The following is a 21,481-nucleotide window of genomic DNA, read 5'->3' on the forward strand; positions in this document are numbered from 1 at the left end:
CACAATGTGCATACAATTGACTAGGTTAGAGAAATAACTGCTGTTCTTCGCTCTAGTTACAGCCCAAAGATGATGGGGGATGGTCACACTAACTGAGGAACCTTGCTGGTCAAACTACAGACAGATGGGTGAAGGGTGGAAGGGGCAGTGCAGGGAGGGGGAAAGGTTGAGCAGCAACAGAGCAGGCTAAAAGATCCACGTAGGAAGCATCAAAAGTTTCCTCAATCAGCGATACCAACCCCAGCAAAATGGTACTAAACCTAATACAGTTTGATATTTGTTGGCACTTAGCACTCTGCTTTTGCCATTATGGTAAAATCTAGCATAGTCTGTAAACGCGAGTCCCTGGAAGAGCAAAATCGAATTCAAAGGAATATGTTTTCAGAAAATAAAAATAAAATGATATCCAAATCTTATTTTTGCTTCACCTGCGAACATGTTTCACATAAAAGGGAGTATGCTGACCGAGCAACAAGCTTTTTACCCATGCAACGATTTATCCTCTATTTTTTCTTTATCCTGACCAATTTATATCGTGAAGAAATGTAATGGCAGGAAATCTGTAGAATGTTGGTGGGTAATCACACAGTTTTCTCAAACCTTTTCAAGTGATATTCTGAGCCATTGTAAACAATTTTGTGCAAGAATTAATAATATTACATAACTGTAGTGAATAATAAGTAAAGCAAGTTCAAAACTCGAAAAGTAGATGCATAATTTAACTTAAACTACAGGTATCTTGGAAAAATAAGTAATTAATAATTTCAGTTTAAGCAGCACTTTTCATTATCCTTAATCCACACGACGACAGGGATTGGGGACAAAATCGAAATTCTTGCATTCTGAAAATATGAAATATCGTTAACGCTATTTTCATAGGTTTTTATAGGTTCACATTAAATATTTCATAGTTCAAAGTGAGGAGCAAGGGCCCCTTGCCATACCTTGAGCATGGGCCTTCAGCTAACATTCTAAATGCAAAGGAAAGTACAAGCAATACGTGTGAATGTAATTGTATGCATTTTTCAAACCTTCGTCAGTTTACCATAACTTCTTCCTACGTTCCAAAAAAGCCACGAATCGCCACTGGTCTGAAAAAATATATATCTCTGCTTTGAAGTCAGCCTCAAATTACAAACCAACGGAAATGCAAAAGGAATGGTGGACTAACTCCATTGAGTACATTTTATACTTGGATTAACTTTAGAATACAGCTTGGGTTGAAATTTATTCACAATAGGACTAGATGTGTATGCTTTCTTATTCTGCTTAATTTGTTAATTACTTTCAAGAATATTTGACTTCTGCCTAATTGTATATGCATGAACATGGTAACTACATTGGCTTCAGCAGCTGGTATCGCTTTGTAAGGGTGTTGGCAAATTTAGGTTGCTTCTGTATCCGTAGACTGGTTGTTGGGGGTAGGAAATAACACAGTGCTTCGTATCCTAGACGTAGGTGTTGGTGTTTTTAAAAAATTGGAATATGAAAATGGAAACCTAAAAATGATAAATATCATTGTAATAACAATGGATTGTAGTCACATATCAAGACTGGGTTTTAAACTTGCTTGCAGCCATTTTAAAAGTATATATTTATGTGTAATTTGTGTTGTATTCCTTGATATGGTTTGTACTGTGAAAGTTGCTTTCAGCCAAAGAACTGTTTTCTTTTTGTTTCACCATAATATGTAGAACTTGTTATTTATTTATGTTGCTTAACCTTTCTTTGGTGTGGATATAAAGCTGAACCATTTACAGTTGATTGCTAAAGAAAAATAAACATCAATAATTAAATAAGAAACAAGAATAAAATCAACTTTGTACTAATAGACATGTAACCTGTGGTCCTTGGTTCAATATACCGTCTGTTATAATGTACTGTGTTGTGTTTAAGTGATATCAAACGTTATTAATGGGAATGTTATTTTTACCCTCTCTGTGTAGGTTACTCCAAGTATCATACATTACAGAATTTGAAAAGATTTTGAAGGAAGATTAAAGCAGACATGAGAATTTACAGGCAGTGAAATGGAAAAATGGGTGTGAGAGTGTATTTGTAAAATGTGGTAAGCTTACATGTGCACTGGGTGACATTGGAGTCGATAACAAGTTCTAAAATGTAAATATACACATTTACACACCACACATTGTATGACTAAAACACAGACCTTTGTTGTTCATGAAATCACAAAATAAAATCTCGCAAGTATAATATTTAAAAGATTTTCTGAACTCCCTAGTTCCATTTGAGGAAACCAAATAATTTACTTGTTGCATTTTTAGGGGGGAGCAGGCGTTTAGAAATTTGTAATTTAAGCATAGTTGCAGTGCAGCTGGAGTTCCTGTGTAGCTGAGTGGTTATCACTATTGCTTTTGGTGTGAACAGTCCTGGGTTTAACATCCAGTGGAATCTATAAAATTTTGGTGTTTTCCAGCTTAGTGAGGCTAATTGAGAAATCACTTGAAAGAAATAGTGGCAGGCCATGATCTAGAAAACAGATGACTGCATTGATCACTCTAGTGATCAGAGCTGTTTCTTGCATGAAGCAAATTGAACATCTGTCTGGCAGAAATAAGCCAACAAAAGCCCGTAAGATTTGATTTTGAGTTAGTTTATTTTACTACGCTTTTATACCGATTTCATCTAATCGCAAAGATAAGACAAAAGAGATGAAGGAACAATCACAAACACATATGGACAACACACAACAAAGTTCCATATGGAACAAAGTCTACAAAGTACTCTATGTGATCAAAAATATCCGGACACTCGCTGGAATTAGGGCGTGAAGTTCGAAGCATCCTCCATCGTATGCACTGGCAATCAATACCATGTGGGGCCACCCTTGACCTTGATGACAGCCTCCACTCTCGCAGGCATACTGGCAAGCAGGTGGCGAAAGGTATCTTGGGGAATGGCGGCCCATTCTTCGCGGAGTGCCGAGATGAGAAGAGCAGTGGATGTTGGTCGGCATGGTCTGGCACGAAGTCGGCGTTCCAAAACATCCCAGAGATGTTCAATGGGATTCAAATCGGGGCTTTGCGCAGGCCAGGCCATAAGTGGGACGTTGTTCTCTTGAAACCACTGTCCCACACGGCCCACAGTGTGGAAGGGCGCATCGTCATGTTGAAACACGCAATCATCATCCACAAACTGTTCTTCGATGGTATGCAGCATGAACGTTTGTAAAATGTCAACGTAATGATGTGCCGAGACAGTACCATGCAAAGCCCCTTCCAGGAAAAACATGCCCACACTGTCAACCCACCTCCACCAAATTTCACTGTTGGCACAACACAGGATGCATTCGCCCCACTCACACACGATCATCGGATTGCCACATGGTGTAACGCGATTTGTCACTCCACATCACGGATTTTCACTGTTCTAACGACCAGTTGTGCCTCTCCTTACACCATGCTAGGCAGCGCTTTGCATTTCGTTGGGTGATGTGGGGCTTATGGTCAGCCGCTCGTCCATGGTAACCGAGTCGTCGTATCTCACGTCGCACAGTCATGCTGCTAGGATTACATCCTGCCCTGGTTTGGAATTCCTGTGTGATGGTGGCAATCGCTGATTGCCAGTTCTCTCGTACTACCCTATTCAACACTCGGCGGTCTCTGTCTGTCAACATGAGCACTCGGCCAGAATGTTTTGCGGTTGTACAAGTCCCATTACGTTTCCACTTTACTATCACATCGGCGACAGTGGACTTCGGGATGTTTAGGAGGGTGGATATCTCGCGCACTGACTTGTTACTCCTGTAGCACCCAATCACTTCACGACGTTCGAAGTCTGTAAGTTCCTTCAACGGACCCATTCTGCTGTCTCGTGCACTATGCTGCCTGTAGTGGTCCCTTGCTTGCCTCACCTCACTGTAGATGGCACCACAGAGTTGCCTACCATGCACAACACACATTTTGACTGGTGTCCGGATATTTTTGATCACATAGAGTATCTATGTAGAGAATTATATTAGACATGGGTCCAGACACCAGAGCCTCGCTAGTCTGCCAAATGTAGTCCAGGGTGTACTATGTGGAAGTCTTGAGAAAGGGTCACCGTTACACCCCAAAAGCCCTGTAAGAGTACATATAAATTACAGCAGGAATCCTCAGCAATAACAAATAAATTGGTGTATTTGTGCTGAACAGCTGTGCATCATAAGTTTATTCTTGATATTTTAGAATGGAATAATTATAAAAGATATATAAGTATTAAAATATTAAATAACGTTTGAAATATGTTACACTGGTGGGTGAAATTTGCTCAAGGCTTGGCAATAACTGGAGAGATGCTCCTGTGGTTTAACATGATTACAATGAAACTGATAGCCAGGGCAGGGGAGGGGGATGCTTTGCATAAATTTTCCCAGCTAAAAGGATGGTACTCCACTTCAACCACTGACTGTGACGGTTACAAAAATGTTGCAATATTCGAGTGCGAGGGTCCAACTTGCAGTTTGTTGCAACTGCCTCTGCAGACGATACATGCACTCCTAGCAGAAATTAGTAGCCACAGCTTTGCATTCAATTTGCCTCAACAAGGGACTTACTTTTCCGTCTCTGCCACTCTATTCAATGCTTGTTGGACTTGATACACTGACCATGTGCCACTTGTGAAGCTTCGGCCCTCATAGAGCAGTTGTGTCATGAGGTTTAGTTTCAGCCAGTGGAGATTTTTCACACAAGCGTACATAGATGTTCAGCACATGATTATAAAAAATACAAGAAACACAATTTTATTAATGTAAACCTTACACCTGGATTGATTTGTTGTTTTAAGTCCACTTTATGCACAATAAGGCTAATCGGGACTGGACCTACAGTTTAAAGTGGGATCCGAACCACTATGTGCCTCCACCGGGAATCGAACCCGGGACCCCTTGATTACAAGGCGACGACGCTACCACTGCGCCATCGGTGAGGCCATAAAAAACCTTACACCTTGAGCCAACATAATTGTTATAATGAAATAATAAATGCATATAAACACTTGGCGTTTTCTGCTCATATTTTTGGCACATATTATTTCTTGTACACAATGTGGTAGCTGATGGTGAAACCAGAATCTATCATCACAGGCTCTATTTTGTCAGTAGGTTTTATTTCTTTTTCACAGTGAACATCTTGTTTTCCATCTTTTCTTTCCTTCCTGTGAATTATCTTACAACTCGTTGAAAAAGTTTGTAGCCTGTGATAACACATTCCGGTTTAATCATCACATGACAGACTGTATAATAGTTAACTTTGTGTAAAAAATATGTGTCATAAGTATAAATAAACTACAGTAAGTGTTTGCATAAATTTATTATCTCAATATTAAAATGTTATTGTACAATTGAACATCAATTTTTACATTGTGATGTTATTTTGCACCTGTTAATGTTCAATGTGTGTGTGATATATTCAGTTCACTTCTCAGTTCACACCTGATTACTCTGTCACCCATGCAAGTAAACTTACTGCATTTCACAGTACTTTCTTCCAGCACCGTTTGTGTATTTGCCACTTAAAATTCCATTTGTCTGCATGCTTTTAAACTCTGTAAATAATCAAGTATATACTTGATATTTTACAATGCATTACTTTCTAGTATTTTGTATTCACAGGCCCAAGGAATTTTGTCAGTGAATATGAATGCTAATAAGAATTTCCTTGCCATAGTATTTTTAAGGATATTAGTTGTTTTTTTTAACAAATGCCAGTTGTAGAATGTTCCAGATTTAATCCATACTCGTACTTATATTTGCAAAATTGAATAAAAGAAATTTTGAAAATAAATTTGCACAATGTAAATGTTAAAAAAGAAAAGCACTTTGTGTGTGTTTATCCAATAATAATAACACCAGCGTGTCTTCAACATTTTGTCATCCTTTGTTGTTGTTTTTTACTATGTGATGACCTTCCTCAATAACTTTATACAATGCTATTCTCCTCGATATACATTTTAATAAAAGTTTTTCCATAGCTTGTAATTGTGGCCAGTACATCCAGAAAGCATTCTGATTCCTACAATTAGTCATTTAACATTCTATACAAAGTGTTCAGTTTAAAAGTGGACTGTGTTGTAGTATAACTACTAGTTATGCTTCTACTCCTATGCTATTATTTACAGAAGGCATTAAATATGATCTCCATTAACATTAATGTTAATATCGGAATGTTTGCCAGAGTTTAGACTCCAGAAGAATATCAGGACATGAGAGGAATCTTGGTGTCACCAAGAAATTCCTGAACTATGTCCATAGCAGGACCAGATGCGTAGCTAGATGACACTTAATGAAACTAGCAACTGTGATCATCTTCTTGTAGAGAGACAATTAAGTCCTGTTTGATTTTGTGGTAGACTTTAGTGGTTGCAGGAGTTTCAAAAAAGCAGTAATGTGATGCACCATACTCCCGTTATGGGTGTAGAGTTTCAGTGAAGACACGTGGATTTGTATTTTTTGTTACTTTGAGTTGCTTTTTTTGCCACTTTTTTGGTGTATAGTGACGACGAGAATGACTATTTATTTGATGGAATTGATGAAGGAACAATAGGCTGGGACTCAAAGCTGGGAACTTTGTGAGATTGAAATTTGACCACTTAATGTGCTCAACCACTAAGTCAACTGTTATTTGGATTTAGGGGTTTTTATGACCAAGGGATAGTTCTGCTTTAGTGGGCATACAAAGAACCACCACACCCAGGGATCTAAAAGTGTACAGAAATAACTTTCCAAAATAAATACACATTTCTCAACACTTAACTACATTGTTAACAAACTTGTTAAGGACAAGATGGAGATGTGTGTAGCCTGGTGTCGGACAGAAGGTGAAATTTTACGTGGACTTTTTAGATACTCTGTGAACACAGTATATACACAGAGCACATGGACAGAAAGAAGAATAGTTGAAGAAAAACTTCCGGTTATGAAAAATGCCAAAACATTGCTCTGATTAGTGAAAATTTTGAGTTGAAGAGCAAGTGTTTTCATTCCTCATAAGATGTGCATAGGAGTCAGAACATATTCATTAACAATATTTTTAATAGATGAAGAATTCACTCTTCCCTTTTTCCTAATTCTAATGCAAATTTTCACATAATTGAGTTACATTGCCCCTTCTGCAAAACTGTACCTCATCACCTTAATGCAAATCTCTGCACTGAGCTAGAAAAACACGTCAGTCAGCTGAAGCTGGTTCAACCCACCCCAGTAACTGGTTTCCTGCTGTCCATACCCCTCCATGCTTCTTTCAGTATACACAACACCTTTCGTAATTGTAGCAAGGAAGGAAGCAACACGTATTTGAAAAGGCGGTCCACTTTCAAGTTGAACATGCTGTAAAAGTAAAGTAAAGTTCTCCCCTGTGCTTAGCACCACACCATGAAGGCATATAGGGGTTGTGGGGGTAACGCCCACATGAATGAACATGCTGTATTACATGAAACATTTTTAATCCTATTTTTTTGTGTGATGTACATATAAGGTCATATATTCTTAATTTCTATGTAACTGACTGTTCACATTGTTTATATTGAACAACTATAAATTGCACAATAATGATGGAAATTCCAGGTATTCCTTGACCATGGTTTTTGCTACTTTTTATGACGTTATATATTCTTGCTGAAAGTGTTTTATATTTACCTTGTTGTTATCTCATTTTCTTTCAGAGAAACAACTTTAGAATATATGAAAATTAATGTAAATAAGATATCAATGGCTGACTATGAGCAACACCATAATGACAAAGATCTACTTAAACAGGCAGGTATGTACAGTGCATCTACTGTTTCACTTAGCTGTGAATGCAGAAAGCATTTTTGTCAGTTTAGAAATAATAGTATCGAACTAATGATTGTTTTTGAGTTACGGCTGAGTCTGTACCAAGATAGATATATTTCAGAATATCAATTTGAATTCAAGTGCCAATACTTTATTTTTAGTCCACTTTATGCACAGATAGACTAATCGGGACTGGAGCTACAGTTTATAGTTGGTATTGAGCATGGGGCCCTTGATTAAAAGGCAATGGCCACTAGAACATTGGAGAGGTCAACCCAGATGGTGTATGACAAACTGGGCTTAACTTGGTAGAGCACCACGTGCCCATCAAGTACCAATACTGGCCAATAGTTTTCCAGATTTTGAAAATCCCAAGGAGTACACAAAATTCCACTTTCAATGAACCCAAATATCTTGTACATTACTTAAAATATGCATTTATCATTAATTTTGCACCCCTAGTGTGTGACAAAACCCTTGTGTTTATCCATTAGATGCTAGGACTATTTGCGTCAAGCCATACCAAAGGATCCAAGAAAGCAATAATTTTCATTCATAATAGCTACTAATGGACGTACTATGCCATTCGTATGATGTAATTTATAAATAATATAATTGTAATTGCATGATAGTTACATTAAAAGTAAATATTTATCTGTAACTAATAGCGTAAATTTGCCTGTTTTTGCCCAACTTCCCTCTGTTGTAACTTTGTCATCCATGGAATATCAATCTCGAAGATTTTCTTTACAGGTATCTCTCACAGAATACTCTTTGTGCTATAAATATCAAATTTTTATCAGGTACCCTGCCAGAGATATTGAGGCCTACATTTTGGAAAAAATAAAACTCTAGCATTTTCAAAGAGCTATAACTCAAACAGGAAACCAGTAACAGAGCTCAAATATTTTCTGCTAAAACTTTGGGTGTATAGGTTTCCTCAAAAAAAAAAAAAAAATGTAGTTCTGATACTACATTACTTCCCTACTTAAAAAAATCCTAAACTTTGATTTTTCTTCAAAATTAATATCAGTTTTGGCCTTCAATTTCAGCAATTTTCAATAGAGATGGTGAAAAAAGATACAGAACATAAAATGTAGCTTGAAATGTACTGAAAACAATGTTTTTACCCTAGCTTTCTATCATCTGATCATTTATTTCAGTTCTTCAATGTTTTATACATTCTGTCCTTACATTCTGTTCTATCTATACAAAACCCATGAGAAAAAAACCCACCAGCATAATGTCGGAGAAGTGAGGGGGCCAGCCAGGTATGTGACCATCAAGAGCAATCCACCTACTATTAAAATGCAGATTTAAACAATCATGAATACTACAGGCACAGTGGCCAGGTCCACGATCTTGTGAAAATGATGTTTGTGCCACTTTGGAAGAAGGAAATTTCTAACATGCCAAAGTAAATGTTTGTTTTCAACTTTAGCCTCTTGAAACTGAAAGAACAGTCCAGTCATGCGTCATGCCATCCACATGTTCACTTTCAGGCTTTACAAGGCATTGTTGGTGGCATATTTAAATCTCGGGATGCTCTCCAGATCCGTGGACTTTGCTCAAATGACACGTGAACTCGTTTGAAATTTGCCTTGCTTGGATTGGAGCTTGCACTTCTTCTCCTGTCAAAAACATTACCGGTCTTCATAAACTTGTTGAACCAAACCTTAATGCTGTTTGTAGATGGAGGGTTACCAATTTTCAAGTGCACAAGCGTGTGTGTGCATGTCGCCAGGTCATAAAAAAGTTTATATGTTCATGAGAAATATCCTGGTTGGAAATTTTGCATTTGAGTACTTAACTGGCATACAAGTAGAGTATTTGCTCCAGTCTGCCCCAGGGAGGGACAGCTCGGCCACTCACCCTAGATCCCACACTACAGGGGGCCCCATTCTAGAATTTATAGGATGCTGATGCTTCCAATTAAACACGTAATCTCATTTTTCTCACTTCGTAGATTGTTGTGACATACTTTAAAATATTCAAAATTACTGAAATTGTGTTCTAAACCAAGCACTGCCTACATAGAAATTCTGTACAAATATTTCAATCAAAAATAGTTAATGTGCACTATTTGTTTAATTATAGAATGAATAATAATAATCCTTGTCTCGACAGCCCTGGAAGGGCCTTGGCCTATCTCCCGACTGCCAGTCTCTCTCCCACAATCCTACCTAGAGGTGCGGAGATCTTCAGCCGGTAATGGGGTGGTGTGGGGTCAGCACGTCGAACCCTCAGCAGTTATAGGAGATTTCCGAGACCAGATTACGCTACTCACTCGTAGCTCCCCAATTTCCTCACGATGGTGGGTTGCCACCAGTCCTATACACAGGATGAAAACCCAGGTAGACTCGAATCCATGCTGTCCCGCAGTCGGAGCCCAAAGCACAATGTCTTACACCGCACGACAGGGAGGAGGACAATTATAGAATGAAATCTTGTGAAAATATTAGGTAACAGTAGGATAAGCCGGAGACACTTTATACTCGGTTGTTTTCAAATAAAAATCATTGGTACTTACCTCATATGCAGTGCGGAAGATTTTTGAAGCTGGCGATAACTTGTTTTCCATGAAAAACACGTTACTTTTAACGTTATGATTCTTTATTTGTCGTTCCTAATTCGGCGGCCAAAGCTTGACTCACGTTGTCTGTCGTCAGCTGATATGCAGTACTGTCAGATGATGTGCAGTGTTGCCAAACGTATGAACCTATAAATGTCGCACAGGCTATTCACAAAATGTTTTTCATCCGACAATTTTTCCACAAAGAGCTATCGAAACTTCTTCCACAAACCATTCACGTAAAGTTAGGTTAGGTTCAGTTAGGTTACGAAAATTTAGAAAAAATAATTTCACAAAAAAAAAAATATTAATTTTATTAATTTCACCAAAAAAAAATATATTATTTTCACAGAAAAAAATTAACTTTCACCACACTTAAATGTCTTTTATTACTTTCACCAAACAAAAATCATTTTATTAATTTCACCGAAAAAAAAAATAATTTTCACAACACTTAAATGTATTGCATGCGACCGGCATGCTTAAAAAATTCATGGACTCTTCTCTCAAGTGGGAATTTTTTCTTGAAGAGGTACTCCGATAAGTAACCCGTGAAGTGATGTTTCTTGCGACCAAACATTGGGATGGAATGACGGACATTACGCCAGGCTCTTTCAATGTTTTGAGAATGAACTTCTACATTGGCGCCTCTCATTCTTTGCTGATTTTCATTATGGATATGTCCACTTGCAGGTGTGTCGATGAACTCCACACTGTGGTTAACTCTGAGGTGCGTGTACCCTGCTCCCTGCAAGTTTATATATGCTTTCCAGCAATCTGAAATAATGGTTGTTCCAGGCAGAATGAATTGCTGTATTACTTGTAGCAGAGTTTGTTCGTTGCGTTTTTCTACAGGAACCATGAAGAAACGATCACTGTTCTCCCTTTCAATTCCTCCAAACACCCACTGACCCCCAACTGGACGTGCTCTTCTATTCAAACATCTTTTGGTCTTTCCGAACTTAGCTTCATCAACTTCTACAACCACTCCAGGACCTCCTATTGGTCTCGAATTGGCAAGAACCCAGTCTTCGCACACTTGCCGGCAGTGGTTGGACCAATCCACAATTGTTATTGAACACATGTTCAGTTCGAATTTCATGTACTCTTGTCTTGGGTAGGGCAACAACAGCCAAATTTTACAAAATTTCACGATATTCTGAACAGTTAATTTACTTTGTCCTATAAATGTACCCTTCCTTGCAGAGATTTTGAATCCACATGGAAATCTTTTATGCTTTAATTTCCCACGCCCCTGCACTCTTTTCGAACATATGTACAGCCATTTCCCATCCCGAGCAATGTGCAACTTGCACATACTTGAACATTTCGGACATTCCATTTCTTCTTTCAATATTCCATGTTCGATTAGAAAATCTCGCGGATCCTCAATATCAGGGAACATTTTCACCACGCAACCTTGACACGTCATCTTGTCAAACTTCCGCGTGGTTGCTACACTGTGAGGGGGTTACATAACCAAACGCACGGAACATTTGATTCACGTAGTCAACGGTAATGGCGGCACGAGCTATCGCACAACGGAGATGCATGATTGACGAAAAATACCTTTTTTACGGGCAAAAAACGTAGCACGATTCTAAAAAACAATACCTCCGGCTTCGTAAAGACCTCAAGAACACAATTCCGTAAGTACTTTCTCGTCTTTTCTCCTGTAAATTTTAAGAAATCCGTCTCCGGCTTATCCTACCGTTACCAAATATTATTTTATATGGTAAAGTTCCTCATGCACATAGCACCGTGCCACGAAGGTACATTTAGGGGATGTGGGGTTAGAGCCCGACACGTTCTTGATCTTGGCCATTTTGGAGGTGATGTGATCAGCACCATGCTCTGGCTGCCTTTAACCCTCCCTTTCCCCCAGGATTGCCAGTCACACCAGTGGCACATTGGATATGAAAAGAAACGATAGTATAGAAACTTTCATTAGCCTCCCATATTTCTTGGTTTTAACATTGAACATGTTTGCTTATTACTCTTGGATGATGATGATACATATATACAGGGTGTATCACAGGAATCGGACGATTTTAAAGTAGATAGAGCTCCAGTAATGTGTAGTGAACATTTTGTATACCAAAATGAAATGATGCAGTATCATATGCCACTTGAGGCAGAGGCAGATTATGTATGGAAAATAATGTCACTTAAATGACTATTGTTTTGGCAAATGCAAATGTGGAGTCTCTCCTTGAACTGTTCTTCTACCCTCTCCAACAGTTCTTGGGCGATCTGTCCTACTTGCTGCTGAATGGCATCCTTAAGTTTGTCTAATGTGCGTGGCTTTCCTTCGTACACGTAGCCACACAAAAAGGAATCGCATATTGACAGGTCAAGTGACTGGGGAGGCCAGGAAACATCACCAAATTGTGACACAAGTCGACCAGGGAACATGACTTGCAAAACATCCATTGAGGCCCTGGCAGTATGCACAGTGGCCTTCATCCTGTGGAAATCGCACTTCTCGTCTATTAATCCTTTGTCTCCATAGTTCTGGTTCAAATAAGGTGTTGACCATCTCGATGTACTGAGCGGAGTCTACAGTCACAGTGTTGCCATTCTCCTCAAAAAAGTACAGGCAAATAATGTAACATGCACAAATAGCACACCAAACAGTCACTTTTGGGCTGTGCAATGGTCGTTCATGCACTTCACTGGGATTTACTGGCACCCAATACCAGAAGTTCAGCTTGTTTACTGCACCATTAAGATGAAAATGTGCTTCATCACTCATCATGAGGATGGCATCTTCATGTTCGTCGAAAATGGCGAGCATGTTCCTGGTGAATGCTGAACATTGTGGATAATTCCCTTTATGATGTAACTTCTGCACGATTGCAAGTTTGTACAGATGGAATCCCAAATCCTTGTGTAAGATTTGCTGTAATGTTCTTTTACTCAGTCCCAATTTGACGGCATGTCGCCAAGCAGAATGGGTTGGATTCCTCGTGATGGTCTCTCTCGCTCTTTCTGCATTCTCTGGGGTTCGTTCTTTTGCAACAGGACCAGGTGGTTTCATTTTGATTACAGTCCCATGTGTTTGAAACACTGGAATGGCCCCTTGATGCCTGATATTGAAATTGTGCCAAAAGATTCACCGTGTTTCAATAATCGACTCATTACTTTTCACGAAAATGCCGTGTGCGAACACAGGCTGCTCTAATGTCCAGACTGCTGCCATGCTTAGCAGAGCCCAGCCGAACTGAGCCAAAAATAGTATGGCTGAGCGAGTTCAATTCCACCCTACTTCCATCTCTAGCCTCTTTCCCTGCTTTGAATTCTCCATTTGAAAAATGTCCCATTTCCAATGATGCACCCAGTATATTGTAAATTAATTGTGATAATGTTTATATTGTACTGCCAATTGACTAAGCAACAAATATCTGATTTTTTTTTTCAAACCTCTGAAATATTTTTGTTATAGGCCCTGTGTATATTGTATGCCCGAGGCTTTGCCCCCCACCACCTTTATTTGCTCCCTTCTTGGGCTATTTCTTGTGGTTGTTTCAGTTTGGTTAAATTAATTCAGTTACTCAAAATTGAAATGTTAACGAATATTGAAACTTGTCTGTTTCAGCTATTCCTCTTGGTTTCATTGAAATGGCTCCCAGTGCTGACTTAGAACAAGTTCGATATATTATTGCTAAACATCAGAAAGATGAGAAAAGTGAAAACAAAGAATTTTCATCACAGCTGTCCAAAGATTGGTGCTTTGTAGACTGTAAGTATGTTTTCTACTTTGAAACTTGAATTTTACTGTCCTGCACACTTTATTTTCTTGATCTTGCTAATGGAATTTGGTAGAATTTCTCTTAGATTTTACATTTCATACATTTTAACTTTCTAACTACAAGTTCATGAAAAATGCATAATTTCAAGATACTGTGCTATCTAAATATTATCTATCAACAGTTACCACATAATAAATTGGAATTACTTCCAATTTATTATACCAGTTACAAGGCACTATGTGGTTTGAAATACCTGTAGTTTGCATATGTTACTTAAGTGCAAGTATACCACAGTATGCTACAATGCAAGGGGTCCCAGGTTCAAATCCCATCCTGGGCATTAGTGTTTGTGAGTGTTCCTTTATCAGTTTCATCATATCACTCATCCTCATCTTTGCAATTTGCCGAAAGTGGCAGAAAAGCGAAGAAAAATCATCCAAATCGATCAATCAATTCACACAATTCAGAAGAATTATTCATTCAAATTTGAGATCTTTGATAAAAAAACATATATATTCTTCATTATTCTGATAACATTCATAAAAGAAATATCTGAAAACTGTGTTTTTGTTTTCTTCTGGTGTGCTATAAAGTTTATCCTGGAACTGAATTTTACATTAGTTTTTCTTTTTCAATTCAAAAACTTGTAAATAAATTAAAGTCTTAATGTGATGTAGCAATTGAGTGAATTATTACTATGAAAATTTTTGCAGATGTCTGTGTAAGTGATAGTGAATCGTCAATATTTAAAATATACTTTCTAGTGGTTATAATTTCTGTATTTGTTTACTGGGTTTCTGTGGTCTCTTGTTTGAATCCTGATTGTTTTGTGTTTTCTAATAGATTGTTGCATTATTTAAACCAGGCACATATCTAGAATTATATTTCAGGAGGAGTTTGCTCCAACAGAAATAATAATAATAACATAAATCAAATAATTAATGTGTTGATACAATTTGTAGGTCTGTTAATAATTGATTAAAATATGTAAATTAATTAATGTTGTTATTACATGCGTAAGAAGAGGGTATATGAATAAGCTATAACAGCAGTTACTCATTATCTAGCTTACATGAAGTTAGGATTTGATAATATTTGTATAGAAACAACTCCCCTGGTAAGAAAATTAATGTCAAAAATTAAAAATGGAATATTTATTGATTAACAAGAAATGATTTTAGTTCTAGTTGATGAATGTAAAGTTTCTGATTAATATTTCTTACATATCATTATAATAAGTAATGTGCATATATCTTCTTATGTACTGTCATTCAAACCACTAGATTTCAATCTAATCTTTACATTTGTGTAAGTTTGGCAGAAATTAAGAAAGTTTGATTATTCAGTATATTGGTATATTGGTAAGTCGTTTGGGAGGGGGGATCCCCCGTGTAAATACATCCTTGGTTTAAACTTTAGTACTCTTGAAAAAGGCATATGTATCTGAACTTGAAGTAAATAAAAAACTTGTAACCCTCAGCAAGTACATTTTTCATATTGATGTTTCATATATATATATATCAGCATAATCATGTTATTTGTTTGATTGATTTAGTTTATTTTTCTTTGCTTTTCTGCCACTTTTGGCTAATCATGAAGATGAGGATGAGAGATGATATGGTGACGTTGATGAAGCACCACTCACAAATAACCACCATGCCCTGGCCAGGATTCGAACTCTGGACTCGTGGTGTTGCTGTATGCTGTGCAAACCCCTCTGCCATGGGGTGGGGGTGGCAAACATCCTTCAGTTTCCAGTCTGGCTCCATCACTCCTATCTTTCAACGATGCCCCAACTGCATCCTCTTCTTCTTACCCTCCTTTACCTGCTCCTTCCACTGTCATCTTGGTTTTCCCTTTAACCTTTTTCCCCATCTCTGTGGGTTGTAAACTCTCACTGACACTCTTTCTCATCCCGATGCTCTTAATATTCCAAACAATCTCATTTGGGCTCGACCTGTTCTTACCTGAAGCTTCACAAACCACACTCTCACGTTGAATCTCCTCATTCCTTATTCTGTCACTTCCGGTATTCCTTATTGATATCTTTAAGAATTTTGGAATGTAATTAATGATAAATAATATTAGAATTCAATTTTAAGTGGACATTATCTATTATATGTTATTGCTATGAGGAATGATTTCTATTTGCAGCCTGCACAGCAGAGAGGTTCTTCCGCGTTGACAGAGCACAGGAGCACCTGCATTACATGACAGACATAGCTAGTGATGAACTTTTTGTCTTGGACACAGAATCTTCCACATTACCTCAAACACCAGATGAGGAAACAGCATTCCCTTCTCCAACAACAAGCAATCGGTCACTGCTGGAGAACCAGTCCTCGGGAAGCATCTTGGAAGATGAGAGTACTCCGGAATTCAGGTAAGTTCCTTTATGTCTATCAAGTGTTATTTTTGCCTCTATGAATTTGATTGATTGATTGATTTGGTGTTTTAAGTCCATTTTATGCACAGTAAGGCTAATCTGGACTGGACCTACACTTTTAAGTGGGATCCAAACTACTATGTGCCTCTGCCAGGTATCGAACGCGAGACGGGACCCCTTGATTACAAGGCGATTATGCTACCACTGCACCATCAGGGAGGTCCTCTTTGACCTTTTGTATGTAGCAACAAAATATTCATGTTAAAATCTGGTTGAACAGCAGTTGTGGTAAACAAATTTTTAAGGCTCCCAGATAGCATAATCCAAGTGGTGGCACATAGATGTTCAGATCCCAATTTAAGAGCATGGTGTACAGTTTCATATTGCTGCACATTTATTTCATTTCTGTCGAAATTCACTCGGAAGTTGTAAAAGTATTGTATGCTAGAGTACGTCTTTTGCTCACATGATAGCTGCAAGCAGCTCTTTGTATTGATTATTAAGTTAGATAATGGATGTTAAAAATAACATCAACGAATGTTAGACTCCGTGAATTTCTTACGAAAAATTAAACCACTTCTTCTTTAACTTAATATTTCTCAAATAAGTGCAATATTTTGTCATTTTTTGGTGCAATATTATTCTTCAACCGTTGTTTACTCTCTTTATGTACTTTGTGAAGTTATGCATAGGTCATTTGGAAAGTAAGAACGTTTGCACATACAGCCAGTGCAACTGTTTTGTTGCAGGCAGTCATTTGTTTGCTGTGTTCAGTGTGATTGGCAGTTGCTTGGTGCAGTTGGTGCCACCAACCTGTTCACATGGTGAGTGTCACACCGGTTGCAAATCCCATCGACTGTAAGGTGCGTGGCATGATTTGTTTTCTGCTTGTGACATTCATCAAAGACTTGTTGCAATCTGTGGCAAAGGTGTTATAAACGCAGCAAGTGTCTGGAAATGGTGCATAATGTTAATGTTTAAGAATGGGTAAACAGATGTTCATGACACGGAGCTATCCGGGTCATCATGAATACACTGAAATAAAAGGTCTACCACGTCATTCAAGAGAATTGATGCAGCTTCAAATTTTTACCTTTCTCGAACATGAAGGAGCAACTGGCAGAAGATGTATATTCTGTTTCTGCAATATTATTAATAAATATCTTTGTATGGTGAAATATTCTTTACTTTCCGAATGACCGTCGTTTTAAGTAGCAATTTCATAGGGTACTATTTCCATAAGTCAGCTCTTTACGTTTCATGAAGGAAACTGTACTCCCCATTCTTAAATTTGTAGGCCAAGTCTGTATAAGACTATCTGTGTACAAGTGGACTGTAAAAAATTGAAACTAAAGTTAGTTGCTGCAGTGTTATTGGGTGAACTATGGATAGATAACAAATTTGAATTCCAGTGTGGACAAAAATGGTGAGGGTAATTGGGATTACTGGTTGGGAAACCAGGAAATGCCATGATGGGAGTGTGTGCCGTTCAAGCATTGGTGACAATAAATCACATGGATGGATATGACTTAAGTTTTAAAACAACTTGCGCAGCAACTGTGAATGCAAAGATATGAAAATAAAAGCAATGAAAATGTAGATTAAGCTCAGTATAGCTCGCAGAGACATGTGTGATATCTTCTCTACACAATGTTAAATTCCATTGCTTGAAATCATAGAAACAGAGTGAAAAATGCAACGAAAACCAGGACTCAAACCTGAGTCTTTGACATTCCCATTTTTCACTCCAGCTGTATTGCATTCATATTTTTAATAGATTCTATCATCTGCAATGGCGATATCATTTGTAGTGTTTCTTTCATCAACTGAGGGAAGTATTTCAAACTGAATTTACTCTGGTTGCCCCATGTCTAGGGGTAGCCACGAGGAATGTGGTATTGCAGAGTACTGAGAATGGCATTTGCAGTGAGGTTAGAGGTTTCCTTGGTAGCTCAGTGATAGAGCAAGGGCACAAGTGTTAGTAAAGGAGGTATAAGTTGGAGACTTAAACTAAATTCTCAGTGCGTTCATATTAATTCTATCCGTGCCAGTAATCTTTTCTATTAGCTAATTTAATTTTCAAAGAAATGGCTGGTAATATTCTGTATAGCATAATTCAACTTTCACCCTTCTTTGCTATTCAAAGCAGAAATTATTTCATATCCACAAAAATTATGCTTTTGAAATCTCCAGTGTAAAAGCACAGTGCACATAATTTTGTAAATGCTTACTGCAGCTGTGTTACATAGTACATGGTCAATTTTACAATACTTTTTTTTTTCCAGGTTCAGTAGAATTTTTACTCTATTTCTTCTGTGTGTTCGTGATACTTTCAATCAAGATTGTACTGTAGATTGTGGATTATGCATGTGTAACTGTGTTATTTTTAACTGCTTGGTTTATTTTCGAACTCGTACTGCCATATCACTTCTTTTTCACTGTATAGCTGTAAATTTAATCCAATGATTTCACCACAAATATCAATTTCTCATCCTCTTAATCCTTTTCATATTTTGTGAAGAGAAATATAGCTAATATATTGTTAATAGGTTGTAGAATTGTTTCTTTACATACATATATTATTATGCAAATGATTATTAAATAATCTGCATATTAACTGTATGTACCTATATACATGCATATATTGGGTATGGCACAGGGTGCGAAATATATACTAGAAATTGATTTAGCACTTGACAACAGGATTAACGTAGTTCCTGATATAAGCATATGGTCAGAATTTAAATACATCTGCTGTGGAACCTGATTCATGTAAAAGCAAAAGTATTAATGAAAACATTGTATTTATATTGGCTGAAAATCTATTTTTGCATATACTTCATATCCCCTTCCAAAGAATTATTATTCTTGTGTTAACAAGTCTTGAGAAAGGTATAAATGAAGTATTCTGGAACATTGATCAAGAAAAAAAAATAGTTTAGGATTGTACTGTGGATTGTGTAGTTGCTATTAGTATAGTGTCAAATGTCAAAATGCCATAATACCAAAACTACATAACAAATTCATGTCTATGGTAGGGCCTTCAAAAAGTGCTAAATCCATTCCTAGCACAGTTTACACATATGTGAAATATTTTTATTATTAATGGCCAGGTTGGTTGGTAAAGTTACTTTGTAAGTTACAGTTTTTGCATCAACAGTGATGAAACTTCCAGAGAAGATGAAAAATGGGATAAGGATAAACAGCGACAAAGCTCAAACGACACTGAGGATAACATTGAAATTAGCACAAACATTGGTCAAACAGAATGTGCGGAACACGAATCTATTAGTTTGCCTGAGGAACCGAATCCTGAATTGATGCAAGAAGACGACCAAGTAGCCAATGTAGAAATGGCCGAACGAGACGAAAGTGGCCATAAAAGTGGTGGCGAAAGCCCCTGTCGTGAACTCATGAGCCCTGGAACGAGCATAAACTGTCTTAGGTACGTGCTCGGTGCTTCCTTTCCCTAAGGTGGCCGCTGCTCGTGGTTGTCTCGTATAGGATGCTGGTTGTAAACGCTGTGGAATTACATGTTACACTTTTTTTTTGTGCATGGGTATTATAACCGTACAGCACACTTTCTTTTGTTTGTACTTGTGCTGTGCTTCATTAGCCCGCTCACCTTGTTGAAACATTGGCTTGGGTCACTGTTCTTACAAAAGCTGTAGATGTGCTGCTTAGTCCAAGAGCTATGGTATTAAACATTCGTAGATCGATATTTATTCTCCCAGGAAATATACAAATAACATGATGATTGTGTACAAGCTACTTGATGTTCGGCATATGACACCCAGTTTTACCTAAGAACGCTGCTCATATATTTGATATTTAGAAATTACATCGTGTGGAAAAATTAGTGCAAGGGGGCTTGCAGGATAAAGTGACAAGTTACAAGGGACAATCGACACTTGTCACTTTGGAATAAACCTTCAGAAGCAACCTTTATACCAGGCACGACAAGTTGCATGCGTTACTTGGGTATCATTCGGACTGGGTTGTTTTCTCAATAGCATGCACTGGGTTGACTCGATCTGTCAGTTGACGCACGTGCACGGTAAATGCTTTTTTACGGATCGGGAAGAATCATGTAGCTTGCATGTCATTTTGGTCTGGAAGCTCCCTAAATATTTTTGACTATATTTTTCTATAGTTGTTTACAAATCATTGTTTATGCTAGAGAACAATTAGAATCTTAACCTTTTTGTAATGTTCCCACATGCTGATTAATTCATCGTATTCTTACTAAGTGGTGCTTTTTGTAATCCTTAAGGTAGATTTGTTTGGTCTATAACCAGCATTGATCTGATTGCTTACATGAAACAGTTCCAACCCCTTAGAGTAGAGAACAGCTGAAATCTGAGAAATAGCTTTCTTAATCTATGGCTAAAATACTACCATGATTTAGAGCATGGTATTCTTGTCCATGATTACAATGGATTTAAGTATGCAACTATCGGAGAAGGCTATGTGTGATTAAGCATAATCATATTTGGTTCAAGGCAGATTTAAATTTTTTGCTTTGATGGTGAAAATACTTCAAGTGTTGCGAACATGTAAAGTATTTATTAAACCCTGGCTATTATGAAAATAATGTAGTCGCAATGCATGGTTGTTTCAGAGGCAGGAATTGTAGCATTTATTTGATTGCAGATTCAGTTAAAAATACGTTATTGCTTTTCTGTCTTCAGCTAAAATGGTGGAAACTAAATGTTATTTCTGTATAGTCTAATTTGTACTATGTTTGCAGGGGAATGGACTGCAATGGAGGTAATAGCAGAAAAGGAATTTTCAGTTTGTTTTGCTGTTGGAAAATAGGACAGAATTTGAAGATATTTGAAAGTTGATCAGAATTTGAACATGGCAAGAATTGTCATCTCTGTACACTCAAATTAAACTTGAATGCTCAGACCATTGTTGAATAATATCTAAAGTTGAGAATGTAATGGATTTATTATCTAATATTTATTCACGTTGATGAATGATGGTGAAATTGA

The 21,481-nt window shown here is 37.5% G+C and overlaps 1 protein-coding gene across 5 annotated transcripts in view; it reads left to right on the top strand.

Moving 5' to 3' along the window:
• rdgA (retinal degeneration A) overlaps positions 1 to 21,481 on the top strand; it is a 288,837-nt gene that overhangs the window by 231,921 nt on the left and 35,435 nt on the right. For 3 of the 5 annotated variants that reach the window (XM_083123684.1, XM_083123685.1, XM_083123687.1), the window contains 4 exons: positions 7,663 to 7,760; positions 13,945 to 14,088; positions 16,253 to 16,481; positions 19,645 to 19,929. In XM_083123684.1, coding sequence (XP_082979810.1) covers positions 7,663 to 7,760; positions 13,945 to 14,088; positions 16,253 to 16,481; positions 19,645 to 19,929 — 756 coding nt within the window. The remainder of the gene's footprint in view (positions 1 to 7,662; positions 7,761 to 13,944; positions 14,089 to 16,252; positions 16,482 to 19,644; positions 19,930 to 21,481) is intronic. The other 2 variants (XM_083123686.1, XM_083123688.1) reach the window with 1 other exon arrangement.

This window comes from Lepisma saccharinum, chromosome 6, assembly GCF_977018435.1.
Source record: "Lepisma saccharinum chromosome 6, izLepSacc3.1, whole genome shotgun sequence".
Lineage (NCBI taxonomy): Eukaryota > Metazoa > Arthropoda > Insecta > Zygentoma > Lepismatidae > Lepisma > Lepisma saccharinum.